At 35.1% G+C, this 24,136-nt stretch overlaps 2 protein-coding genes across 2 annotated transcripts; both read right to left on the minus strand.

The window, feature by feature from the left end:
- Nucleotides 1-1,741: 1,741 nt before the first annotated feature.
- LOC106699664 (C-type lectin domain family 12 member B-like) lies at nt 1,742-9,643 on the minus strand. The gene is made up of 8 exons (XM_023330608.1): nt 9,537-9,643; nt 7,424-7,498; nt 4,482-4,599; nt 4,298-4,302; nt 3,860-4,219; nt 3,603-3,766; nt 3,370-3,488; nt 1,742-3,293 (listed from the first exon to the last, which is right to left on the minus strand). The coding sequence occupies exons 1-8, from the start codon at nt 9,595-9,597 to the stop codon at nt 3,164-3,166; spliced, it is 1,032 nt and encodes a 343-aa protein (XP_023186376.1). The 5' UTR covers nt 9,598-9,643; the 3' UTR covers nt 1,742-3,163.
- A 6,021-nt stretch (nt 9,644-15,664) lies between these two features.
- Nucleotides 15,665-22,191, minus strand: LOC111608030 (CD209 antigen-like protein E). Its single transcript, XM_023330231.1, has 6 exons — nt 22,123-22,191; nt 18,001-18,114; nt 16,554-16,739; nt 16,297-16,460; nt 16,064-16,182; nt 15,665-15,987 (listed from the first exon to the last, which is right to left on the minus strand). The coding sequence occupies exons 1-6, from the start codon at nt 22,181-22,183 to the stop codon at nt 15,846-15,848; spliced, it is 786 nt and encodes a 261-aa protein (XP_023185999.1). The 5' UTR covers nt 22,184-22,191; the 3' UTR covers nt 15,665-15,845.
- Nucleotides 22,192-24,136: the final 1,945 nt, after the last annotated feature.

Here is a 24,136-nt window from a genome sequence, read left to right on the forward strand (position 1 = left end):
TGGTGTCCAACGTCTTCTCATAGAGCTGCAGTTCACTTCTTCTCAACATGAACTTCTCCAAATAAATAATGTTCTGTTGATACAATTTAAAAAGCACAAGCTTAACTAAAATAATGACAATTCTAGACAATATATAGTTTCCTATATAGGTTCCAAGTGGACCATGAATAAACGTAGACGTCTTCTTTAAAATCAATTAAGTTTTTTATTTCTGGTTCTAACATCTGGTAATATTAGATGCATCTTCCACAGAGCTGCAGCTAAGCTTTAAAATGTATAAAACATTCAACAAGTCCTGGAATCATTTCTTTGCTTTTTTTTACTGGATATTTGTTTGTCAGTTTGTTTTAGAAGATAAATTGTTGCCTCAGTCTGAGTGTCTGAGCAATGAGGAGCAGGTTTTCTAAATTAATCACTCTAATCATTTAGCATTTGATGCTTCTTGTCTCTGTGTGGTTTATCTTTGGTAGAGTTACTGTAACAGAACACAGCTCCATTTTCTGACAAACATGCATACTGACAGTTTTACAGAACATTGCAAGCTCTGAAAATCTGTGAACTCCACCCTGGAAGAAGAAAATCACATTAAAAAACACAACCTTCAAGAATAAAATGATCTATAGCTGTTGATTTACTTATTGCTGCTCTGAGAAACAAAAAGATTGATCCAATTTTCCTCAGCTTTTACATTGAACCTGGTTAATAAGAAAAAAAATATAATTGAAAGTTGGCTAGCTCTGAAAAATGAAAACAAAGACTAAAAGAAACAATTAAAAGAATCTTCGGTCTCTTTAGTTGTGGAATCTAAAAAATTATAATAAAAACTACAATTTAATTGCATCCAAGAATAAAAAGTTATTTTATCAGGAAATACTAAACAAAATGAAATGTGTGCTTTAATAAAACTTAAGCATCTCTAAGTTTGCCTGTTTATATTAAAGTGAACATAGTAATGATGATCCTCTATGTAGTCCAGGAACAAAATCATGCCTGGTGGAGCTTTAGTGAGCAGATTACAAAAAAACATGAAGCAGAGTCAGCTGCCATTATAGAGATTAGTTTTATTCACAATTACAATGTTATAACAATCACAGACATCTCAACTTTTAACAATACTGCACCTCTATATTTAAAAATATTCAGGTTCATGTTATGAACTTGAACATGAAAACTTTAATAGGCCCAGAAAAAAACAGCAGGAAAGTATTTTAAATGTTTTAAAAAAATAAATGTGTGTCAACCAGTTCTAAATTCTGGCAGCTTCAGATGCTAATTATATATATTCAGTAAAGTGGGTGCATCTATTAAGCAACTTTACAGCTTAATTTATTCAAATGACTATTAACCCTCTATGGCATGACTTTGTATTTTTTTGAGAAAAAAATATTATCCCGCATTCTTTGGGAGCTTGGTGTCCCTAATTACATATCAATCATAAAATCGGACCCTGACACCTTCCGGAACCAGATTTGGGTTTGTTGCCTCAGGGCAACATTGTGCTACCAGGAGTCCAAAACAAAAAGGTTTTCTACAGTGATAATGAGAAGTGGAATACAAATCAAACAAAAGCTATATTCATAAAAAAACTTTTTTTTGACAAAAATTAACCAGACATGGTTCCAACTCAGCCCTGCGACAGACTGGCGATCTGTGCAGGGTGACCCCGCCTCTCACCCGGAACGTTAGCTGGAGAGACACCAGCAGCCCTCCCGACCCCACTAGGGGACCAGGGTGTTAGAAAATGGATGGATGGATGGCTGGATGAGGTTCCAACACACCAAATATAAAATAAACAACTAACTTTTATTAATGAATGCTACATTTGAGCAAATTACTAAAACCACTATTTATAAATATAGTTTTTTGTTTGAGCATTTGTGTGTTTGTATGTTTGTATGTTTAAGGGAGTTTGAATCACAAAGGGTGTTGCTATCAGTCTTTTTCCCTATTATATGTAAAACATCAGGAAGGAATTGCTTGCTGATGTAAAACAAAGTATATCATATTTCTGGTACTTGATTATTGACACACCTGTGAATCACCATCTGTTTATTTGATTTTCTATGGGTTGTAGCAACCAGATTCACATCAGTGACTGGAGTTAGGGCTGCAGGCTCTTTTTTTTAACATTTTGTAGTTCTGATTCTTTGGTAGAATTTGAGCCAAGCAAAGAACAACATTTCCACCAGCTCCCATATCTGGTAGATTTGGTGGTGGCACGACTCGCCCTGTGTAGGTTTTCAAGTTGTAAGGAACACTATCTGCACCAGCCATATGAAGTACCTGCAGCCCCATATTTTTGGTTATGGCAGGTATTGTTTCAGTTTTTGCCTGTCTTGGAATAGGAACATTTGTTAATTGATGAGCAGCTTGTCGCCCTTTGGGACTGAAGTTAGTTTTGTGGATAAACAAACAATGAAATAATGGTGGTACAGTGGATCCTCATGTTTTCATCGGGAATGTCCCCAACTTATGAACCATCCATCTTTTGTCCATTAAATGATCTTGCATCCATCTCCTGTTGCTGTTAGTCAATAATAAAGTTAAAAAATTGGCTTTGATAATTATTTTGTAATCAACTGCATATCAACGCAGTAGAATAATATTGTTTGAGCAAAAGGGCCCCAACTGTGCAATGTTGCCCTGTGTTAACAAACAAAAAAACACAGTTTTAGCATATACTGTAAATTATATATAAAACATGTTTTGAAATGATCTACAATGCTTCTTTACATACTCACAGACATAACAATATTTTTAGTTAGAGTTACCCAAAATTTAAACATGAAGAAAAGTAATTTCTAACTTAGGAGTCAAGGTGTAGAATGCAGCTTTGCTTCATAAAAAGGTCTGCTTCTCTTCATAGTAAAAGGTCACATGATAATCAATACCTCTTTGATTTGGACAAAAGTATGTCTGGTGATACTTTAAATCATCCCCCCCAAAAATAAAATAAAGGAGCAATGGGAGGTACGGATATGTGGTTGTTGCCTGAGGGCAACGCCATGCCATAGAGGGTTAATAAACTAACATGAAATTACATTTGCTGTTGATATTATAATGAATAATAAACTATAGATGTTTAGTTTTTGTAAAAAAAAAAAATAAAAATAAAATGTTAATATATTTTCCAGGTTTTTCAAATATTCTTAACATTTTATGTTTAAACAGATAAAGCCTTCTTCTCACAGATCCAGCCGTTTCTTTTAGTACAGCTCACTGATGTCCATTCTCGGTTCTGGAGAGAAGTTACACATTGACCATCAGTTGCAGGCTGCTGGTTTATCCAGGCTCTATGGAAAAACATCAGTTAAATGAAGGCTGATTGATTTATTTCATACAAAGCTTAAGAAACAACGTGTCTCTCACTGATTGGTCAGATCACTTCCGTCCATCCATTTCCATTTCCCTCCTTCAACTCTGAGACCAATCCAGAACCCTTTCATTTTACCCTCTTTATCCTTCCAGCTAGATTCAACAACAAACGTCTTTGGAGAATGAGACAAAAAGGATTATATATATTTCCATCATTTCCATGACTAACAGTTGGTGTTGAAAATATATTTGTAATTCATATAAACAGTTTCTGAATCTGTCTTTACCTTTTCTATTTCATTTCCAACAATAGTCAGATTGGAACCCTTTCTTATGCAGTCTTCTCGTGCTTCTTCCCAGGTTTTCTGATTACTAGGTTCAGGATTATTAACTGCATAGCAACTGGACTGAGAGTGAATCCAGCCGTTTGGACAAGAACTACACCGTCTCACTGAAACAATAGAGATAAACTAATAAATATTTGGACTGATAAGTATAATTATAATTAGGTATAATCTTTTACCATAAGGAAATCTGAACATACCATTGTTTTCTTTGGGACAGTATTGATCAATGATCTGCAGAACTTGACTGAGTTTCTGCTTTTCACAAGTTTTTATTTCTTCTCTGAGAGTTTTCATTTTTGTCTGCAAGTCGTGGTTGTTCTTTTTAACTTGACTAATTTCTGCTGTCAGGTTGTTTTGTTGTTGTGTCAAGTTTTGAACCTGGATGTTGAATTGTGAACTTTTTTTTTTGCAGCTTGTGAAGTTTTGAGCCAAGGTTTTGAAATCAGAACTGATTTTGTTGTTGAGGTTTGTCATGTTGTAAATTTCATCTAGCAGGAAGGTTTGGTTGTCTTTTAGTTGTTTCAGCTCATGTTTGTCTCTCTTGTCAAGAGATACAACTGCAAAACATCAACATATTCCAGGTAGTGATAATATAGAATAAGTACATAGACAGGATATATAGATATGTAAAGAACAAAACCTTATATAACAAAAACAACAGAAACGTTTTCAGTTTTAGTTGGTTTTTGAACCATTCCAATTTCTATTTTCCATGACTGTAATTTACATTTTAAATGTTCTTCCATAATCTCCATGGATGTAAACATCAAAAGTTTCTAATATCTTCCTGTTTCAGTCTTAAAAATGTTCTTTACCTACTTACAGTAGACACTGACTCCAATAAAGGCCATCACCAAAATCACATATAGAATCCCAAAACAATAAAACAACTTCTGATACAAGCGACGTCTTTTTGCTTCTTTGTCTGACAAAAGTCCTGCAGAGACCAAAGAGAAAATATGACAGACATTTTTATTTGGACAAAATTACAGCAAGTTAAATTATGTTTGCATTATTTCATTTTAAAATGTTACAAAAATATTGTCATCATTTAGTAAAGAAAGACGGTGGAGAAAAGTGAGTCTTAAAGCCTGTGAAACAAACATAGTAAACAAGTTACTGAGAGGGACAGTGGGCTTGAGATGGGTTGCTAGTATTATAGGCAAAGTTACCAAACTAAATTTAAATTCTTTGTTCAATAAGATGATGTTTACTCAGCAATAGAATATGGTGAAGATATAAGGAATATATCTGCAGCTGAGGGCAACTTTATGTTTCTGAAAACAAAAGCACAATGCTCTAAAAATGTAGACATAGTGTAAACAATTCCTCGACTATGAAATAAGAAAAAAAATTAAAATAAAATAAAAAAATAAAAACCTTACAAACGAAATTACCAGAAGTCTTGGAGATTTGTTTATTAAAATAAAGGATGTGCAAGAACAATAGCCTGAAAACTAAAAATTAAGGCATAAGGCATGTTTTTTATTGTATTTGTTTTACAATAATTGTCTTATGCAAACATATAAAGACAAGTACATCCTTATCCCAGATCGCATTTTATATCTTATGAATATCTTATTTTTGCAGTTCTTCATTTGAAACATTTGACCTACTATAAATATACATGTTGTTTGATCCTGACTCTGGTTTAAAACTTTTTTGCAGTAATGTTTGCTTGCATGGACTCATTCCTTTGTCCAGACATGGTTTTAATAATTTGTTACTGATTCATACATTTGGTCAATTTGTAATCCAAATGAACACATTAGGTGAAAGAGTGAGCTTTCAGCTGAGTAGTAAACAGCACATCAACTGGTTTATTCATGTTTCTAAAACATTTCAGATACATTCAGTCATTTGAACTACATTATTATTCAACATGGCTGAGATTCAACAGTGTCATAATTATGTGAATTTTCTTGGGATGAAACTATTTGATGAGCTTAATTATGTTTCAATACATACAATGTAGAAGAAAAAGAACTGAATACATGATCTTTACATAGTTCAGTATCAGAGAAGGGATCCGAAAAATATTATTCCACAAACGGGTACAGCAGACAAACATATATATGCATTTATAACCAAAACTTGCACCTTTTACTGGTGATGTTAAAGTTCTCTCAGTCTGTCAGAGAAGAGTTTACACATGCAATGATTATTTTAGCATTTAATTATTTTTTTCCAATTGTTTATCATTTGTGTCAGATGTTTGTAGAGACAATTTGTTTGGTTTCTTCATTTTACTGTACAATACTTCTCCCTGTTTTTCAGCTAAAATAATACAGAGCAAATGTCCATTTGTTTCACAATACATTATTGAACTCATTTAAATTAATTGTTTAATGATCGTATTTGCTTGAAACTGAAAGTTCCTGTCAGTGTCTTTTTGTCTGCCAGTCTACTGGGACTGTAACAGACTGAGGAAAGTTAAATACCAGCAAACTGACATAGAGCTGATCGTTAGTGAAAAAAGGAAAGTGTCTTTCACAGGAAATAAAGCAAGACATTTCTGATGTTGCACTTTATCACAATTCAAAACACTAATGCCAATTGAAACCTACACAGATGATAAAAGTCGAAAGAATGAATAATTTTACATTCATGCTCACAATGAAATAAATTAAAAGATACTTTGATATGTGTATATTTTGGCTGATAATAAAGTATTCACAACCATCACATCACAAACTCCAGAGCATTGCAACACCTACTCACATCTCTAGAAATGGGTGGATACACACTGCGGTTTTGTGGGAGTCAGATGTAATGCAGTTAATGCATTTAACGGATAAAGTGGTGTTTTGACTAGACCTAACAACTTGGTAAATAATCATTGTCAATTGGATTTCCAAGGACTTAAATGAGCCTTAAAGCCTGTAAAGCTCAAACTATTGTAATTTCTTCAACATAATTTCATTAAACACAAAACATAATACTCACTTTTTAGTTACTAGTTTAGTGTTTAGGTTTGGGTTGTTATGAGATGTACGAATGTACTGTAATTGTAATATCAGACCATAAAGTAAAAGAATAATAGAAACTAAGTTGTTATAAGAACTAATCAAAACAGGACACATCAGTGATCAGAGACATGAAGTGATTACTGACTGTTTGGATATGTAATCTTTATTGTTTAGAAATTGTGTTATTGTAATGAGCGCCACTGCAGGGCTGAAGATACACCTTTGTTTATTATCTGTGCATGTTTTTTAAAATCTATTCTCTAAAAACACCAATAATTTCAAGGATAATATGATCAATCACTCACTGAAACTTAGCACCAGTTCTACAGGCTGCTTTCAAAATTGGATTACCTAAACATCAAATCCAAATATCCAACTTTCTTTTGTTTTAATGAATAAAATTTATTCTGAAATCTAAGTGTTTTCAATTTTTCCTATAAATACCATAAGACTATGATGTCTGCTGAAAACACTTGTCTGGCCTTGAACTTCCTTCCATATTTAATTTGTTCGGGTGTTCACTCTGAATTAATGTTATCGGTTAGCTCAGATGAGCTTCTAAATGTTACATACTATCATATTGGTTTGCTGCTGTTTGAGAAACAATAAAAAAAGGGTTAATTAAGTGTGTCAGTTTCCATGGCAACAATAATCACTTTGTTTCTGATGAGAGTTCAACTGAACTGAAACTTGCAACAGCTAAGGAATGTTAGAGCTATCTGAGTCTGTTGTAGCTGAGTTGATGCATACAAGATTTCACTGATGCATTTACTTATTTTTTCATTTACTTACCCTTTGTGACAGTTGTTTCCCGAGCTGTTTGGCTTGGCCTCACATCATCATACACAACCTCTTCTTCTTCTTTAGCTGAAAAGGTTCAAATGTTTGTAACATGATTAATTTTCTAAATTAAATCAATTGTGAAATATTTTTGCTTGAACTTGAAAGCATATCTCTAGACTGGAAGACAAGTTAAAATATCAGCAAACTGACACAGAGCTGATCTTTCATAAAAAAGGAAAAGTGTCTCAGTAAATAAAGAAAAAAACAATCTGATGCTGCACTTTATCACCTGCAGCACACAGAGTAGAAGCCTTTGACCTTTCTTTTTTGCACAGCCTCACATCAGACATCTCCAGTTTAAAGTTACACTGATACACTTGCATCCAGCTGGTGAGACCGTTTTTTTCTGTATGGCTTGTTCCGCTCATTAAGTGAAGCATTCACACCCATCACATAACAAACCCACAGAGGGCTGCAAGAGCTACCCACAGCTCTGGAAATGGGTGGATGCACACTGAGGGTTTTGGTGGAGTCTGAGTCAGATCTTGAGTTTTCTGTGTTACCAGGAATTGATGAAATTAAGCAAATTTCAAAATTACCATGTGCACATTTTCTAATAAACATCCTGTGCAATGAGTTTATTGGACAGGCCACTGTGTCTGAAAAGCAAAAAAAAAAAAAAAAGAACAATAAAATAAAATGAAACAAAAGAAAAAAAAAACTGTTCTATGACCCAATTGAATACATGACTGATGCATTTCTTTTAAATGAACATCAGCCCTGATCCTGTTTGGTGAAGGACCTGCTCCATGTTTCAGGTTTTGGTCACCTCTTTGGATATGTTTGACACCCAGGGGGGTCCTGGCTGCTCTTTTTTGCACCTCTCAGGTTTTCTGTTGGAATTCGGCCTGAAAATTGAGATGATCATGGAAGAAAGCTGGCTTCAGGCCTGGTGAACTAGGCTGTGTTGGTTTAATCGCTTGATTTTGATCAATTTTTTAACAATTTTCATTTAAAATATCTTGATATTCCAAATACCTAATTTTCCTGAGCTTTCTGTTGTTATCAACTTGTTTTCTCAGAGACGAAACAAGCTGATAACAAATCCTCCACCTACCTTTATTGGGTATTAGGTGCTTTCCCATGTATTCACCCTGTTTTTTGCACCAGACTTACCTAAACAGTTTGGCTTCTCTTATTCTACTAAAGCAGTTCTAGTTAAAGCCCTGGCAGTGTTTAACAATTTTCATCCATTTACATTTGACATGATACAACAGAAAACATGCCTTCCAAGCAATGCTGACATGCAGATAGTTGCTAATGTTTGCTGTGTAGACACGTAAGATGCCCCACTTTGATTCAGCCATCATCCAGTTTTGTTTGTCAGTTTTTCTTACTTTACACTATTTCACAAAAGTTGTAAATATAGATAAGCTTAGTAGGAAAGTTATGTTTTTAATATTTCCTTACTTTTAAGAAGTAACACATGAATGTCACATTCATTTATCTTTCCCACTTTATGAGAAACGAGTCTCTGTGTCTCGTTGTATCTATACACTAAGGAGCTTGTGCTGCAGTGTGTAGTTAATATTCTCAGGTGAAGTTTTGATTCACATATTGATTCTCTTATTTATTTTCTGTTCTCCATGTTGCGTTTATTTGAATGTGTTCTACTTTTCCTACTTTTGTCCTTAAAACTTATTAGTTACAAATCATTTTTGTTAGATGGGGCTAATTTTTCATTCTTTTGCAGCATATATTACTTTATGTAAAAAAAAAAAGTAATCCACTTACCTGTTTCATAAAAAATATTTTTCCTAGTAGATAAACCAACACTAAAAGCAGACGTTACATTTTTCAATCATAATCAGCGTCTAATAAGATTTCCTGGTTAGTTAAACTTTTATTTTGCACATTGTGTTAAAACATTAAATAGATTCTTAATTAAATGTTAGAAAAAAATTACAATTTATTAAGTGGTTTTATCTACAAAATTTCTGGAGGAACCAAATTTTTACTTGAGAATTTCTCAGTCAGCAGCTTTAATCACAACAATGATCATAACCATAAACAGTAACATGTTATTCAAAGGATTATTAAAAAATGTAAACATAAAACTCACCTCTTGCCGATCTCTTTTTTTTGAAAACAACAGAAGCGTACTGGACTTCGTTGTCTGACATCTTTATAGTCTTGCTGTTAAAGTTCTTTGTCAGCAAGAGGAGAGTAAATCATGAGGAAAAGCGCAGAAGTGGACATCTGCTGTCACTCGGAAGTCTATTTAAAGCTTCCACAATTTTGAACTTCTGCTTTTTTAAGTCATTTGCATAAATCACTCAAGTAGAAAACATATTCCCACCATAAAGAGCTTTAGTATCATGTAAAACATTCAGAATCCAGTGAATGCACTCACTACACACTTCACTGCATTAAATTGCGATACTGTATAAATACATTTTATCTTTTGCAGTCTCAAAGGAGGAAGAGGTTAATTACACTGTTCTCCATTTTTACAAAGCTTCACACTTAAGTCACACCGTTCCACAGTGGGTTAAACCCTGGGTGTGGCTGTTCTTTGACTTTAACATAACATTGTCTGCAAATTAATTTTAGACTTTTAAAAATTTATAAATGCTGTAGAAGGGTATATGCGTTTGTGACAGGTGTTTTCTCAAGTGGTGAATCAGTATGCATAGAAGATAAATTAACTTAGAATGTTTAATGAGTGTGTTCCTTGTGAAAACAAGAAATTTTCTCTTCATGAAAATTGTGCCCAATGCATCCCCATTCAGGGGATTAGTGAATGAGATGTGTAAGCAATCAAGATACACCGTGATAGCTTGATGTTAGAACTTCCTCTGTTAAAGAGAATTCCATTAAGTATTTTATATTTTCTGTCAAATCACACTATCATGCTAAATCTCGCTATTTTACTACAGAAACGGTATAACTTTGTTTGCTACATATGTTTTGATCTGCTCTGCTTAAATGGTCTGCTCTGCATCCCCAGAACCAGAACCAAACGAGGAGAAGCAGCTTTCAGCATCTATGCACCACAAATTTGGAACAAACTTCCAGAAAACTGTAAAACAGCTGAAACACTGACTTCTTTTAAATCTCAACTAAAAACCCACCTGTTTAGAATTGTATTTGAAATGTAATCAATTACAAATTTATGGATGGAACTTGACTTAATGCTTTGTTTTGATTATTGATTCTATATTGCATTGTGTTTCTGTGTTTGTAATGATGTAAAGCACTTTGAAATGTCTTGCTGCTGAAATGTGCTATACAAATAAAATTTGATTGATTGATTGATTGATGTTCTCCATATGCTGTCATCCGTATGCCGATGTAATTCCATCGGTGAGAAAAGCAGACTTGAAACTTAGTATTTCCTCCTGTTGTAATGTTGAGTCATATTAGCTGTCTTTCATTGAGTGAGAGCTTTTCATATCCTCCTGCTTAACTTTGGGGTAACTTGACTCAGAATTGAGTTACTTTGTTATTATCTCCTGTTCTAAAACCAAAAATCCTGAGCATCACAGAACCTGGCACGTTTATTCGGAGTAACTGTCTCCTATTCAGAATTTGGTTATCCAGCTTTCTGATATGGGCCTCAGGAGGACAAACAAGAAATAAAAATAAAAAAGAAAATGTGCTCTTAAATGGATTTTTGGTGTTTATATATTCAGTTTGTGACCTGATAGAAAATACATTCCAAAATATGATGTTACTTTCAAGTATTTCAACAAAACAATTTTTTTAAATTAAAATATTACCTTTGACATGGTAATTACAGACATTTTGTGCTTAATATTTTGTACCTTAATTAAATAGTTTCAGTATTATACCTGGAGCAGCTCTTATGTTCTTCTCAACGCCGACTCCTTCATCATCACAGTCAGCTTCTTCAATTTCCTCTGAAAGAAACAAAAATCTAAACTAAGGTTTCGACAAGCTGAAGATTACCTTCAACAGATGAGAATCAAAACGTTGTTTTTCTTTTTCAATTATGCTGACTTTTGTTCAAATTATCCATTTATCAACTATGTGGATTCAATATATAACTACTGCTTTTCTATATTTGAGGGTCTTTATCAGTTAATCATAAAAACAATCATGGTTTTATATTCAGTAATTCTTCTATCTCAATCTGGTATAATTAACTTAAACACAATGAAAGAACAAGCAAGAAGTAACATAATAAAATGTTCACAATATACTTTAACTGAATACAAAAGTCTTAAATGTGCTGTTTAGTTCTGCTTTTTGATGTGTGAAACATATTTGGTGTCCAACGTCTTCTCATAGAGCTGCAGTTCAATTCTTCCCAACATGAACTTCTCCAAATAAATAACGTTCTGTTGATACAATTTAAAAAGCACAAGCTTAACTAAAATAATGAGATTCTATACAATATATAGTTTCCTATATAGGTTCCAAGTGGACCATGAATAAACGTTGACGTCTTCTTTAAAATCAATTAAGTTTTTTATTTCTGGTTCTAACATCTGGTAATATTAGATGCATCTTCCACAGAGCTGCAGCTAACCTTTAAAATGTATAAAACATTGAATACGTCCTTGAATCATTTCTTTGCTTTTTTTTACTGGATATTTGTTTGTCAGTTTGTTTTAGAAAATAAATTGTTGCCTCAGTCTGAGTGTCTGAGCAATGAGGAGCAGGTTTTCTAAATTAATCACTCTAATCATTTAGCATTTGATGCTTCTTGTCTCTGTGTGGTTTATCTTTGGTAGAGTTACTGTAACAGAACACAGCTCCATTTTCTGACAAACATGCATACTGACAGTTTTACAGAACATTGCAAGCTCTGAAAATCTGTGAACTCCACCCTGGAAGAAGAAAATCACATTAAAAAACACAACCTTCAAGAATAAAATAATCTATAGTTGTTGATTTACTTATTGCTGCTCTGAGAAACAAAAAGATTGATCCAATTTTCCTCAGCTTTTACATTGAACCTGGTTAATAAGAAAAAAAATATAATTGAAAGTAGGCTAGCTCTGAAAAATGAAAACAAAGACTAAAAGAAACAATTAAAAGAATCTTCGGTCTCTTTAGTTGTGGAATCTAAAAAATTATAATAAAAACTACAATTTAATTGCATCCAAGAATAAAAAGTTATTTTATCAAGAAATACTAAACAAAATGAAATGTGTGCTTTAATAAAACTTAAGCATCTCTATATTTGCCTGTTTATATTAAAGTGAACATAGTAATGATGATCCTCTACGTAGTCCAGGAACAAAATCATGCCTGGTGGAGCTTTAGTGAGCAGATTACAAAAAAACATGAAGCAGAGTCAGCTGCCATTATAGAGATTAGTTTTATTCACAATTACAATGTACAATGTACAATCACAGACATCTCAACTTTTAACAATACTGCATCTCTATATTTAAAAATATTCAGGTTCATGTTATGAACTTGAACATGAAAACTTTAATAGGCCCAGAAAAAAACAGTAGGAAAGCGTTGTCCAGGGTGACCCCGCCTCTCGCCTGGAACGTTAGCTGGAGAGACACCAGCTGCCCTCCAGACCCCACTAGGGGACTAGGGTGTTAGAAAATGGATGGATGGATGAAAGGATGGATGGATGGATGACTGGATGAGGTTCCAACTCACAAAATATAAAATAAACAACTAACTTTCATTTATGAATGCTACATTTGAGCAAATTACTAAAACCACTATTTATGAATATAGTTTTTGTTTGAGCATTTGTGTGTTTGTATGTTTGTATGTTTAAGGGAGTTTGAATCACAAAGGGTGTTGCTATCAGTCTTTTTTCCTATTGTATGTAAAATATCAGGAAGGAATTGCTTGCTGATGTGAAACAAAGTATATCATATTTCTGGTACTTGATTATTGACATACCTGTGAATCACCATCTGTTTATCTGATTTTCTATGGGTTGTAGCAACCAGATTCACATCAGTGACTGAAGTTAGGGCTGCAGGCTCTTTTTTTAACATTTTGTAGTTCTGATTCTTTGGTAGAATTTGAGCCAAGCAAAGAACAACATTTCCACCAGCTCCCATATCTGGTAGATTTGGTGGTGGCACGACTCGCCCTGTGTAGGTTTTCAAGTTGTAAGGAACACTATCTGCACCAGCTATATGAAATACCCTGCAGCCCCATATTTTTGGTTGTGGCAGGTATTGTTTCAGTGTTTGCCTGTCTTGGAATAGGAACATTTGTTAATTGATGAGCAGCTTGTCGCCCTTTGGGACTGAAGTTAGTTTTGTGGATAAACAAACAATGAAATAATGGTGGTACAGTGGATCCTCATGTTTTCATCGGGAATGTCCCCAACTTATGAACCATCCATCTTTTGTCCATTAAATGATCTTGCATCCATCTCCTGTTGCTGTTAGTCAAGGTCACATGAACCTCAATACCTATTTGATTTGGACAAAAATATGTCTGGTGGTACTTTAAATCATCCCCCCCAAAAATAAAATAAAGGAGCAATGTGAGGTACAGATATGTGGTTGTTGCCTGAGGGCAACGCCATGCCAGAGGGTTAATAAACTAACATGAAATTACATTTGCTGTTGATATTATAATGAATAATAAACTATAGATATAGATATTTAGCTTTTGTCATGATGTGTGGTGGAAGGCGATGAGGCAGACTCTTGAGACCCAGGTAAAATGAGAACAAATGGTGATTTAATGATGAATACTGATCCACGATGACACAGTCCAGACAAAATCAAATAGTCCACTGCCAGGCAGCACGACTGAGCAGAAAGCCAGGGCTCAACGTCGGTAGCACTGGAGCAACGAAGGACTAGGTAAGCACAGCTAGACAGACTTCACGCAAACAAACGACTGCTTAGACAAGGACCCGACAGAGACACAGGTGACACTAAACACACACGAGGTAATCAGGGCACGAGACACAACTTGGAACTAATCAAGGGGAGACGGGACAATAGGGAGACTCGGAGACACAGAAACTCGAAATAAATACACAGAAAAGCAGAACATGACAGCTTTGTAAAATAAAATTAATAAAATGTTACGATATTTTATTTCCAGGTTTTTCAAATAATCTTAACATTTTATGTTTAAACAGTGTTGAGGAAAAATGATTATTTTTAGTGCTTAATACAGTTAATCTTACGGCATGTGTAAAAGGTATATTGAACACTTATTTTGAACAAATTTCTTAATTTTGAACAGGTTTGTGTTAAGGATTTAAAATTAAACCAGATGGGCAAGCATTCAGACAACAGGAACCAAATGCAGATCTCTCAATGGGCCTCCTGCTGTGTTGTCAGAGCACAGGAGGCCGTAAAATTAATATCTCCCCAAGGCACTATCATTTGAGCCTGGGGGAGAGAAGCCTGTTTGGTTCACAGCAGATCAAAAGTCTTCCAGAAACCAACATCTGGGATGGTGTAAAACTGAATACAACATAGAAGGTTGAAACCACTGACATTTAATTTCTAAGACATTTTTCTAAGTATTAATAGCATGTTTTAATAAAGATTGTATTATCTAATTGTAGAACTATTAATCTAGTAAATGATGAATGTATTTGAAAATTGTACTATCTGTGACTATATCAGAATCAAATGGAAATTGTTTCAATGAAAATGTTTTGTTTAGTATTAGAAAATTGCTCAGGAATTATACCTCATTTTGTTCTGTTGATTTTATGTGTTATTTTTGGCAGGACTCAATCTTTTGAGGTGCTGAGTGCAGAGGAGCAAAACTGGGATTTGTAAAGATAACCTTTCCTTGAACCAAAATTACTGGATTTAAGTTTCTCCTGAGAATTTATGTAAGGAGAGATAACGGGAGAGACTTCGGATTTCACAGGTATCTGTGAAATCTTATCTCATGTTTCTCTGTACCCAAAATGACCGTAGAACCCAGGAGGCCAGGACGCAGCTGTTGGCTCTTTTGTTCTACCAGAGAGCAAATGGCCTTTGATCTTTGGTGTAAATTAGGGGGAGTTTCTAAGTTTCTCTGAGTGCCTAAGGTAGCTTCCAGTTGGACAACTGGAGGTACGCCTTAATGGAATATATTAAAAAGGAAAGACACACCTTCAATATAAGACTTTGTGTACAGGAGTAAAAATTCAGAGAGCTGCCACTATTTTGCTTTTTTGCATCGGCTCTCTCCAAAGACGCGTCTTTGTTTTGTTTTTTTGTTTGTCTTTGTTTGTCTGTCTTGTTTGTCTTTGTCTGTATAAGGTAAAGAATGCATATCTCTGTTCCTCTGCAGCTTTGTTGTTGATTCATACGTTGCTTTGTATGGGATTAAACTCTGTAACTCTGTGACGTTAACACGCATTGTTGTTTTCCTTGTGGCCGCACGTCGCCCGCTGAGAGGGCCTGGGAGTTTGAGGAAGAGAGAGAGAGCCAAACTTTTTTCTAAAGTTAATTTTAAATTATTCTTCCTTAACAACATATAAAGCCTTCTTCTCACAGATCCAGCCGTTTCTTTTAGTACAGCTCACTGATGTCCATTCTCGGTTCTGGAGAGAAGTTACACATTGACCATCAGTTGCAGGCTGCTGGTTTATCCAGGCTCTATGGAAAAACATCAGTTAAATGAAGGCTGATTGATTTATTTCATACAAAGCTTAAGAAACAACGTGTCTCTCACTGATTGGTCAGATCACTTCCGTCCATCCATTTCCATTTCCCTCCTTCATCTCTGAGACCAATCCAGAACCCTTTTATTAAACCATCGCCGTCCTTCCAGCTAGTGCCATCAACAAACTTCTGTGGAGAATGAGACAAAAAGGATTATATATATTTCCATCATTTCTATAACGAACAGTTGGTGTTGAAAATATATTTGCAATTCATATAAACAGTTTCTGAATCTGTCTTTACCTTTTCTTCTTCATTTCCAACTATAGTCAGATCTGAACCCTTTCTTATGCAGTCTTCTTGTGCTTCTTCCCAGGTTTTCTGATTCCTAGGTACAGCATCATTAACTGCATAGCAGCTGGACTGAGAGTGAATCCAGCCTTTCGGACAAGAACTATGACGACTCTCTGAAACAACAGAGATCAATTAATAAATATTTGGACTGATCAATATAATTATAATTAGGTATAATCTTTTACCATAAGGAAATCTGAACATACCACTGTTTTCTTTCTGGTCTTCACAAGTTTTTATTTTTTCTTTGAGAGTTTTAATTTTTGTCTGCAAGTCATGGTTGTTCTGTTTAACTTGACTAATTTCTGCTGTCAGGTGTGAACTTTTTTTTTCGCAGCTTGTGAAGTTTTGAGCCAAGGTTTTGAAATCAGAACTGATTTTGTTGTTGAGGTCTGCAAAATGGAAATATTTTGATTACATGATGACAAGTGAACGATTAGACATATCGGATTCTGAACAGCACACATGTATATGCTTCAAGCGACTCATCGCCCTGAGGGAAAACATCGGGTTCATCATGAAACTGCTCTGACGGCTCGTTAGGTGACCACCGCATGTGGTATTTATATTTCTATTTATTTATCTTTGTTAATCTGCTCTGTACAGTTTCTGAAAAAACAAACAAACAAACAGTGGTTTGGATTTGGGGAGATTGAAGGTCTTGCACTAAATGTAGCGAAACAAGCAGAGCGAAATTGTTGGGTGCTGGAGTCTGGTCTTGTTGGGAGCTGTTTTTTCCACCAGGAGGAGCCATGAGGTTGCGGTCTGTTGGAGGGCGGCTCCCGCGCACCGGTGCGTAATTGGCATAATCATCACCAGCATAAGAGGAGCAGGCGGCAGGTTCTCCAGCGCCAGAGTGTTATGCCAGTAATGGCACCCAGAGCCCCCTGAGTTATTTCTCTGTGCTTTCTCCGAGAATCCAACTCATAGTAATCCATCGTTGTTTTCCTGTTTTCAGGTGCTTCTTCGTGACGCAGAGTATTCTTCTTGTGATGACCCTGTTCTGGCCTTTGGATTTCCCTCCCTCATGACCCCGTGGATCTATACAAACTGGTTGCCCGAGTTCCACCGTCTGATTCCAAGCAGTTTCCTGAAAGCTCCAGCTGGCAGCCGGACCTCTTCTCCGTTTTCCTCCACTCCCGTACTCAGCTGTCCGCCCTCCAACGACTCTCCCATCCGCAATCTCGGAGAATCCTCCAGCCTTCGGATGCCGGACCGGATTCCTTCACCTTCCGTCAGCCTTCCATGCTCCAGACCCCTAACCTGAGTTCCCCCGGCGGATGCACCTCACCTCACCCACACAAAGACGATCCCGATCCAGTCACTTCAAGAAATCATTTACCAAACCAAATATTTATCTGTTTTGAGAAGGAAATAAACTTTATTTATCTGATTCTTTGTGCATGTGGGTCAAGCGTGTAGCTTCAAATATGACAGAAACGATCCAAAATGCCAACATGCAGTGACTGGCTGCTGCCAAGAAGACACAGGAAGATGCAATTTTATATTTTGGTGATTTGTTCTAAAGAAGTATGTTTTTGAGGTTTGTCATGTTGTAAATTTTATATAGAAGGAAAGTTTGGTTGTTCATGAACATCAAAAGTTTCTAATATCTTCCTGTTTCAGTCTTAAAAATGTTCTTTACATACTTACAGTAGACACGGACTCCAATAAAGGCCATCACCGAAATCACATATAGAATCCCAAAACAATAAACCAACTTCTGATACAAGCGACGTCTTTTTGCTTCTTTGTCTGACAAAAGTCCTGCAGAGACCAAAGAGAAAATATGACAGACATTTTTATTTGGACAAAACTACAGCAAGTTAAATCTTGTTTGCATTATTTCATTTTAAAATGTTACAAAAATATTGTCATCATTTAGTAAAGAAAGACGGTGGAGAAAAGTGAGTCTTAAAGCCTGTGAAACAAACATAGTAAACAACTTACTGAGAGGGACGGTGGGCTTGAGATGGGTTGCTAGTATTATAAGCAAAGTTAACCAAACTAAATTTAAACTTTTAGTTCAAATAAGATTATGTTCACAGAGCAATAGAATATGGTAAAAATATAAGGAATATAACTGCAGCTGAGGGCAACTTTATGTTTCTGAAAACAAAAGCACAATGCTCTAAAAATGTAGACATAGTGTAAACAATTCCTCGACTATGAAATAAGCAAAGAATATTACAATGAAATTACCAGAAGTCTTGGAGATCTGTTTACTAAAATAAGGGATGTACAAGAATGATAGCCTGAAAACTAAAAATTAAGGCATAAGGCATGTTTTTTTTTGTATTTATTTTACAATAATTGTCTTATGCAAACATATAAAGACAAGTACATCCTTATCCCAGATCGCATTTTATATCTTATGAATATCTTATTTTTGCAGTTCTTCATTTGAAACATTTGACCTACTATAAATATACATGTTGTTTGATCCTGACTCTGGTTTAAAACTTTTTTGCAGTAATGTTTGCTTGCATGGACTCATTCCTTTGTCCAGACATGGTTTTAATAATTTGTTACTGATTCATACATTTGGTCAATCAATTCCTTGTAATCCAAATGAACACATTAGGTGAAAGAGTGAGCTTTCAGCTGAGTAGTAAACAGCACATCAACTGGTTTATTCATTCTTCTAAAACAAAAAAATTTTTTTTGTTTTAGAAAAACAAAAAAACATTCTGTCATTTGAACAGACAGGATGTATCTGTCTGTTCAAATGACAGATACATTTAGTCATTTGAACTACATTATTATTCAACATGGCTGAGATTCAACAGTGTCATAATTATGTGAATTTTCTTTCTCCTTTTGTCCTTTACATCCTCATTTTCAGGTTTCTTTCCAAAATGATCCCATCTCTCGCCTGCATCCTTTAACCGTCACCCCATGAGTCTAATCTTAGCTGTAGCATCTCCTCTCCAGTAGCAGGCAGTCATCTTCTCACTTCTAATCCATTCCCTCTTCTATCTTTTTCTCACTATCACAGTAATGTACAGCCGGCCCCTTGCACCTGTTAAACACTATCTCATTGCATCACCGCAGCACCCAGCTGGCCTTCATCTGCCAGCTTCACATCACTTTTCCCCCTTTCACAGTAATGTCGCCTTTTGCAGACTCAAGTCCCAGCCCGTAAGCCCGAGTTAGTGTAGCTTCTCCCACCTGGCCTTAGCTCTCCCTTTTTGGGGGATGACATTCCTAACCAGCATCGGGAATGTTCATCCAAGCTTATTGCAATTCACAGCTCGATGTCCTCAGCCGGGGCCCAAGCGCCAACGAACTTTAATTTATGTATGTCTGTTTTAATAGCTGTCTTTCTCTGTCTGAGTCGCTCCAGATTGAACTGAAAACATTTCGTTATTTCAGGCCCTTCCTTATTTCTGGTGCATAGGCATCCATTCTATAAATTAATCAGAAATGAGATCAGTGAGCTCAGTCTAAATCCTGCATAAAGTCATATTAATTTCAGTTCTCTCTTTACATTTTTTTCTTTGCATAGTAACCAGAGCAGGCACAATTTTATACTGTGACTTTCTTTTGCTTCTGGTGTTGTTAAAGTACATGCTGATCAATTTGTAACAGTTCGTGGTGTGCCACAATGAGTTTATTAACAGCACAGTTTTTACAGTGGTTCAACAGGTATTTGAAATAGTTTTGGTGAAAAGGGTAAAATATGCATAGTTTCAGCTTAGTCATTGTTTTTTCTTCTGTTTATCATGAACCAAAACTTGCACCTTTTACTGCTGATGTTAAAGTTAACTGAGCCTGTCAGAGAAGAGTTTACACATGCAATGATGACAAGTGGTTTTTATCTACAAAGTTCCCGCAGGAACCAAATTTTTACTTGAGAATTTCTCAGTCAGCAGCATTAATCACTTCACACACAACAGTGATCATAACCATAAGCAGTAACATGTTAGTCAAAGGATTATTAAAAAATGTAAACATAAAAAGGGTCTCTTGTTTTTGAAAACAACAGAAGTGCACAGGACTTTGTTGTCTGCCATCTCTACAGTCTTGCTGTTAAAGTGGTTTGTCAGCAAGAGGAAAGTAAATTGTGAGCAAAAGAGCAGTGTTCATCGGAAGTAGACATTTCCTGTCATTCACAAGTCTGTTTAAAGGCAAGGCAAGGCAACTTCATTTCTATAGCACCTTTCAGCCAAAGACTGTCCAAGTGCTTGAACAAGAAAATTAAAAGTACATTAAAAAAATCAAGCAAATTAAAAATAGACAAAATAAGCAATACAATTTTGAATATAGTGAATGAATAGAATTTTAAAAAAATATGAATAAGTAACATCAAATTAGAAGGTTTTTAACCTTGTTTTAAATAAACTCAAAGTAAGGGCAGTCTTACAATGAGCAGGAAGTTTATTCCAGAGTGTTGGGGCAATAAAAACTAAAAAGCTGCTTCACCATATTTAGTGCAGACTCTTGGAATAATAGGTTTGATTCTGATTATCTTAAAAGTCTGAGTGGTATATATGGTTGAAGAAGATCAGAAATATAGTCTGGGTTTCTATTTTGAAGTGCTTCGTAAACCATTAAGGAGATTTTAAATTCTATTCTTTGAGCAACAGCCAGCCAGTGCAGGGATCTTAGAACAGGACTGATATGGTTATCTCTTTTTGTTTTAGTTAGGACTCTTGCAGCAGCATTCTGGAGAAGCTGGAGCTGTCTTACTGCTTTTTTTTATATTCCAGTAAAAATGCCATTGTAGTAATCAAGTCTACTAAAAACAAAGGCATGAACTAATTTTTCAGAATCTTGTGGGGACATGAGTCGTCTAATTTTAGCAATATTTTTTAGATGGTAGTATGATGTTTTTATGATAGATTTGATGTGGTTATTAAAGTTCAGATCAGGATCTATGATCACCCCCAGATTCTTGGCTTTGTCAGAGCATTTTAATCCAACAGACTGAAGGTGGGTGAATATTTAATCTATGCTCTTTTGGTCCAAATACTAATATTTCAGTTTTATTTTTATTTAGTTGGAGAAAATCTTGGCACATCCAGACATTAATCTGCTCAATACATTTAGTGAGTATTTGAACCTGACTGTAATCTCCTGATAAAAGACTAATGTATAGCTGTGTGTCATAAGCATAGTTGTGGTATTCTATCTTATTATTTTGTATAATTTGAATTAATGGAAGCATATAGATATTGAGCAGCCCCAGGATAGAACCTTAGTGAACTCCATAGGTAATTTCGTTCAGCTTGGATTTAAAGTTGTCTATGGACACAATAAAGGTTCCGATAAACAGGTAAGATTTCAGAGGGGGGAGGGGGCAGTGGGTTAAACCCTGGGTGTGGCTGTTCTTTGACATCAACATAGCATTGTCTGCAATTTAATTTTAGATTTTTAGAAATGTATAAATATTGTAGAAGGGTTTGTGACAGGTGTTTTCTCAAGTGGTGAATCAGTATGCATAGAAGATAAATTAACTTACAATGTTTAATGAGTGTGATCCTTTAATTACGTTTAATTACACTTTTTCAACCATAATCAGCATCTAATAAGATTTCCTGGTCAGTTAAACTTTTTTTTTACACGTTGTATTGAAACATTAAATAGATTCTTAATTAAATGTTTGAAAAAAAATTACAATTTATTAAGGTTTTATCTACAAAGTTCCTGGAGGAACCAAATTTTTATTTGAGAATTTCTCAGTCAGCAGCTTTAATCACAACAATGATCATAACCATAAACAGTAACATGTTAGTCAAAGGATTATTAAAAAAATGTAAACATAAAACGCACCTCTTGCCGATCTCTTGTTTCTGAAATCATGAGAAGCGTACTGGACTTCGTTGTCTGACATCTTTACAGTCTTCCTGTTAAAGTTCTTTGTCAGCAAGAGGTGAGTAAATCACGAGAAAAAGAGCAGAGTTAATCGGAAGTGGACATCTTATGTCACTCACAAGTCTATTTAAAGCTCCCATAATTTTGAACTTCGGCTTTTTTAAGTCATAAATCACTCTTGTAGAAAAAATATTCACAACATAAAGAGCTTTAGTATCATGTAAAACATTCAGAATTCGGTGAATGCACTCACTACCGTAATACCGTAAAAATACATTTTATCTTTTGCAGTCTCAAAGGAGGAAGAGGTTAATTACACTGTTCTCCATTTTTACAAAGCTTCACACATAAAAGTCGCATTGTCCCACAGTGGGTTAAACCCTGGTAGTGGCTGTTCTTTGTTGACCAAAACTTGATCTTTGACTCTAACTTAACATTGTCTGTAAATTAATTTTAGACTTTTAAAAATTTATAAATGTTGTAGAAGGGTATATGCGTTTGTGACAGGTGTTTTTTCAAGTGATGAATCAGTATGCATAGAAGATAAATTAACTTAGAATGTTTAATGAGTGTGTTCCTTGTGAAAGCCAGAAATTTTCTCTTCATGAAAATTGTGTCAAATGCAGAAAAATGTTTGTTATAGAAATGAAATTTCAGTGTAAAGCAGGGATGTGCTTGTAGTTAAGCTGAATTTGTTCAGGGGATTAGTGAATGAGATGTGTTTTGATATTCTCCATATGCTGTCATCCGTATGCCGATGTAATTCCATCGGTGAGAAAAGCAGACTTGAAGCTTAGTATTTCTTCCTGTTGCAATGGTGAGTCATATTAGCTGTCTTTCATTGAGTGAGAGCTTTTCATATCCTCCTGCTTAACTTTGGGGTAACTTGACTCAGAATTGAGTTACTTTGTTATTATTTCCTGTTCTAAAACCAAAAATCCTGAGCATCACAGAACCTGGCAGTGTTGTATAAAGTACTGAAATCTCAGAGTCAAGTAAAAGTATAAGTACCTCTCCAAAATATGACTTTGGTAAAAGTCCAAGTCACTGACTGAAATGTTACTTGAGTTAAAGACTTAAAGTATCTGAAACTTCTTGTACTTAAGTATGGAAATTACTGTAAAAATGGATGTACTCAAGTAATGTAATGAAAAGTACAAGTAAAAAGTAAAACAAAGCAAATGCAGTTTGAATGACATTTTTTATATTTTGGTAAACTTGTCAAATACACTTAAAATAATGTACCCAACCAAGTGCAGGCAAAATTAAACCTGCTAATAGATATACCTGCAGGCATCATTTAGTTAAGAAAATTAGGTGCTTTACCTATAGCACAAGGTTAACTTAACCTGCTTTACAACTGAACCAGCTTCTTAGTAAACCCTCCAGGACAGAAAACACAAAGTTTTTGTAAGCCTTAAGTTTTCCCTTCAAGTAAGGTCAGTGCTGAAAATGAGAAAAATAAATAGTACAGAAAATGCGGCCAACATGAAGAAAAAGATCTGTTACGATTACTCTACTTCACAAATCAGTGAATCAGTCAATGCTACAGTCAGTAGGTGGTGCACACAACTGGTCATTATGCAAAAGAAAAAAAGAATTGGGAGGGAAATGCAGCTTATTGGCATCTGTAAACCTGGTTTTGAACTTGCATGCCTTTCCTATATTCGTTAAATTTAGTCTAAATTGCTATCGCTATGGCTTCTGTCCCCACTTGAACAGAGGAGTCTAGGTAGCCTGCTACAGTCAACATTAAGCCTAAGCTAAATACACCATGCGTGGAACTGAAACAATGCCAAACAAAGTTCATTTATGGTCAACGTTTCACAATACAGTAGTGTCTAGTGACCAAGCTATAGTTACTGAAACAGGAGGATTATAACCATTTCATAAGAAGTTACCTCGATGTGTTTCTTCAAGTTGGACAGGGAGTTTTTGTAAGATAGAATTTCCACATCTTCGGGCAGGAATA

Source organism: Xiphophorus maculatus, chromosome 3 (genome assembly GCF_002775205.1).
Source record: "Xiphophorus maculatus strain JP 163 A chromosome 3, X_maculatus-5.0-male, whole genome shotgun sequence".
NCBI classification, from domain to species: domain Eukaryota; kingdom Metazoa; phylum Chordata; class Actinopteri; order Cyprinodontiformes; family Poeciliidae; genus Xiphophorus; species Xiphophorus maculatus.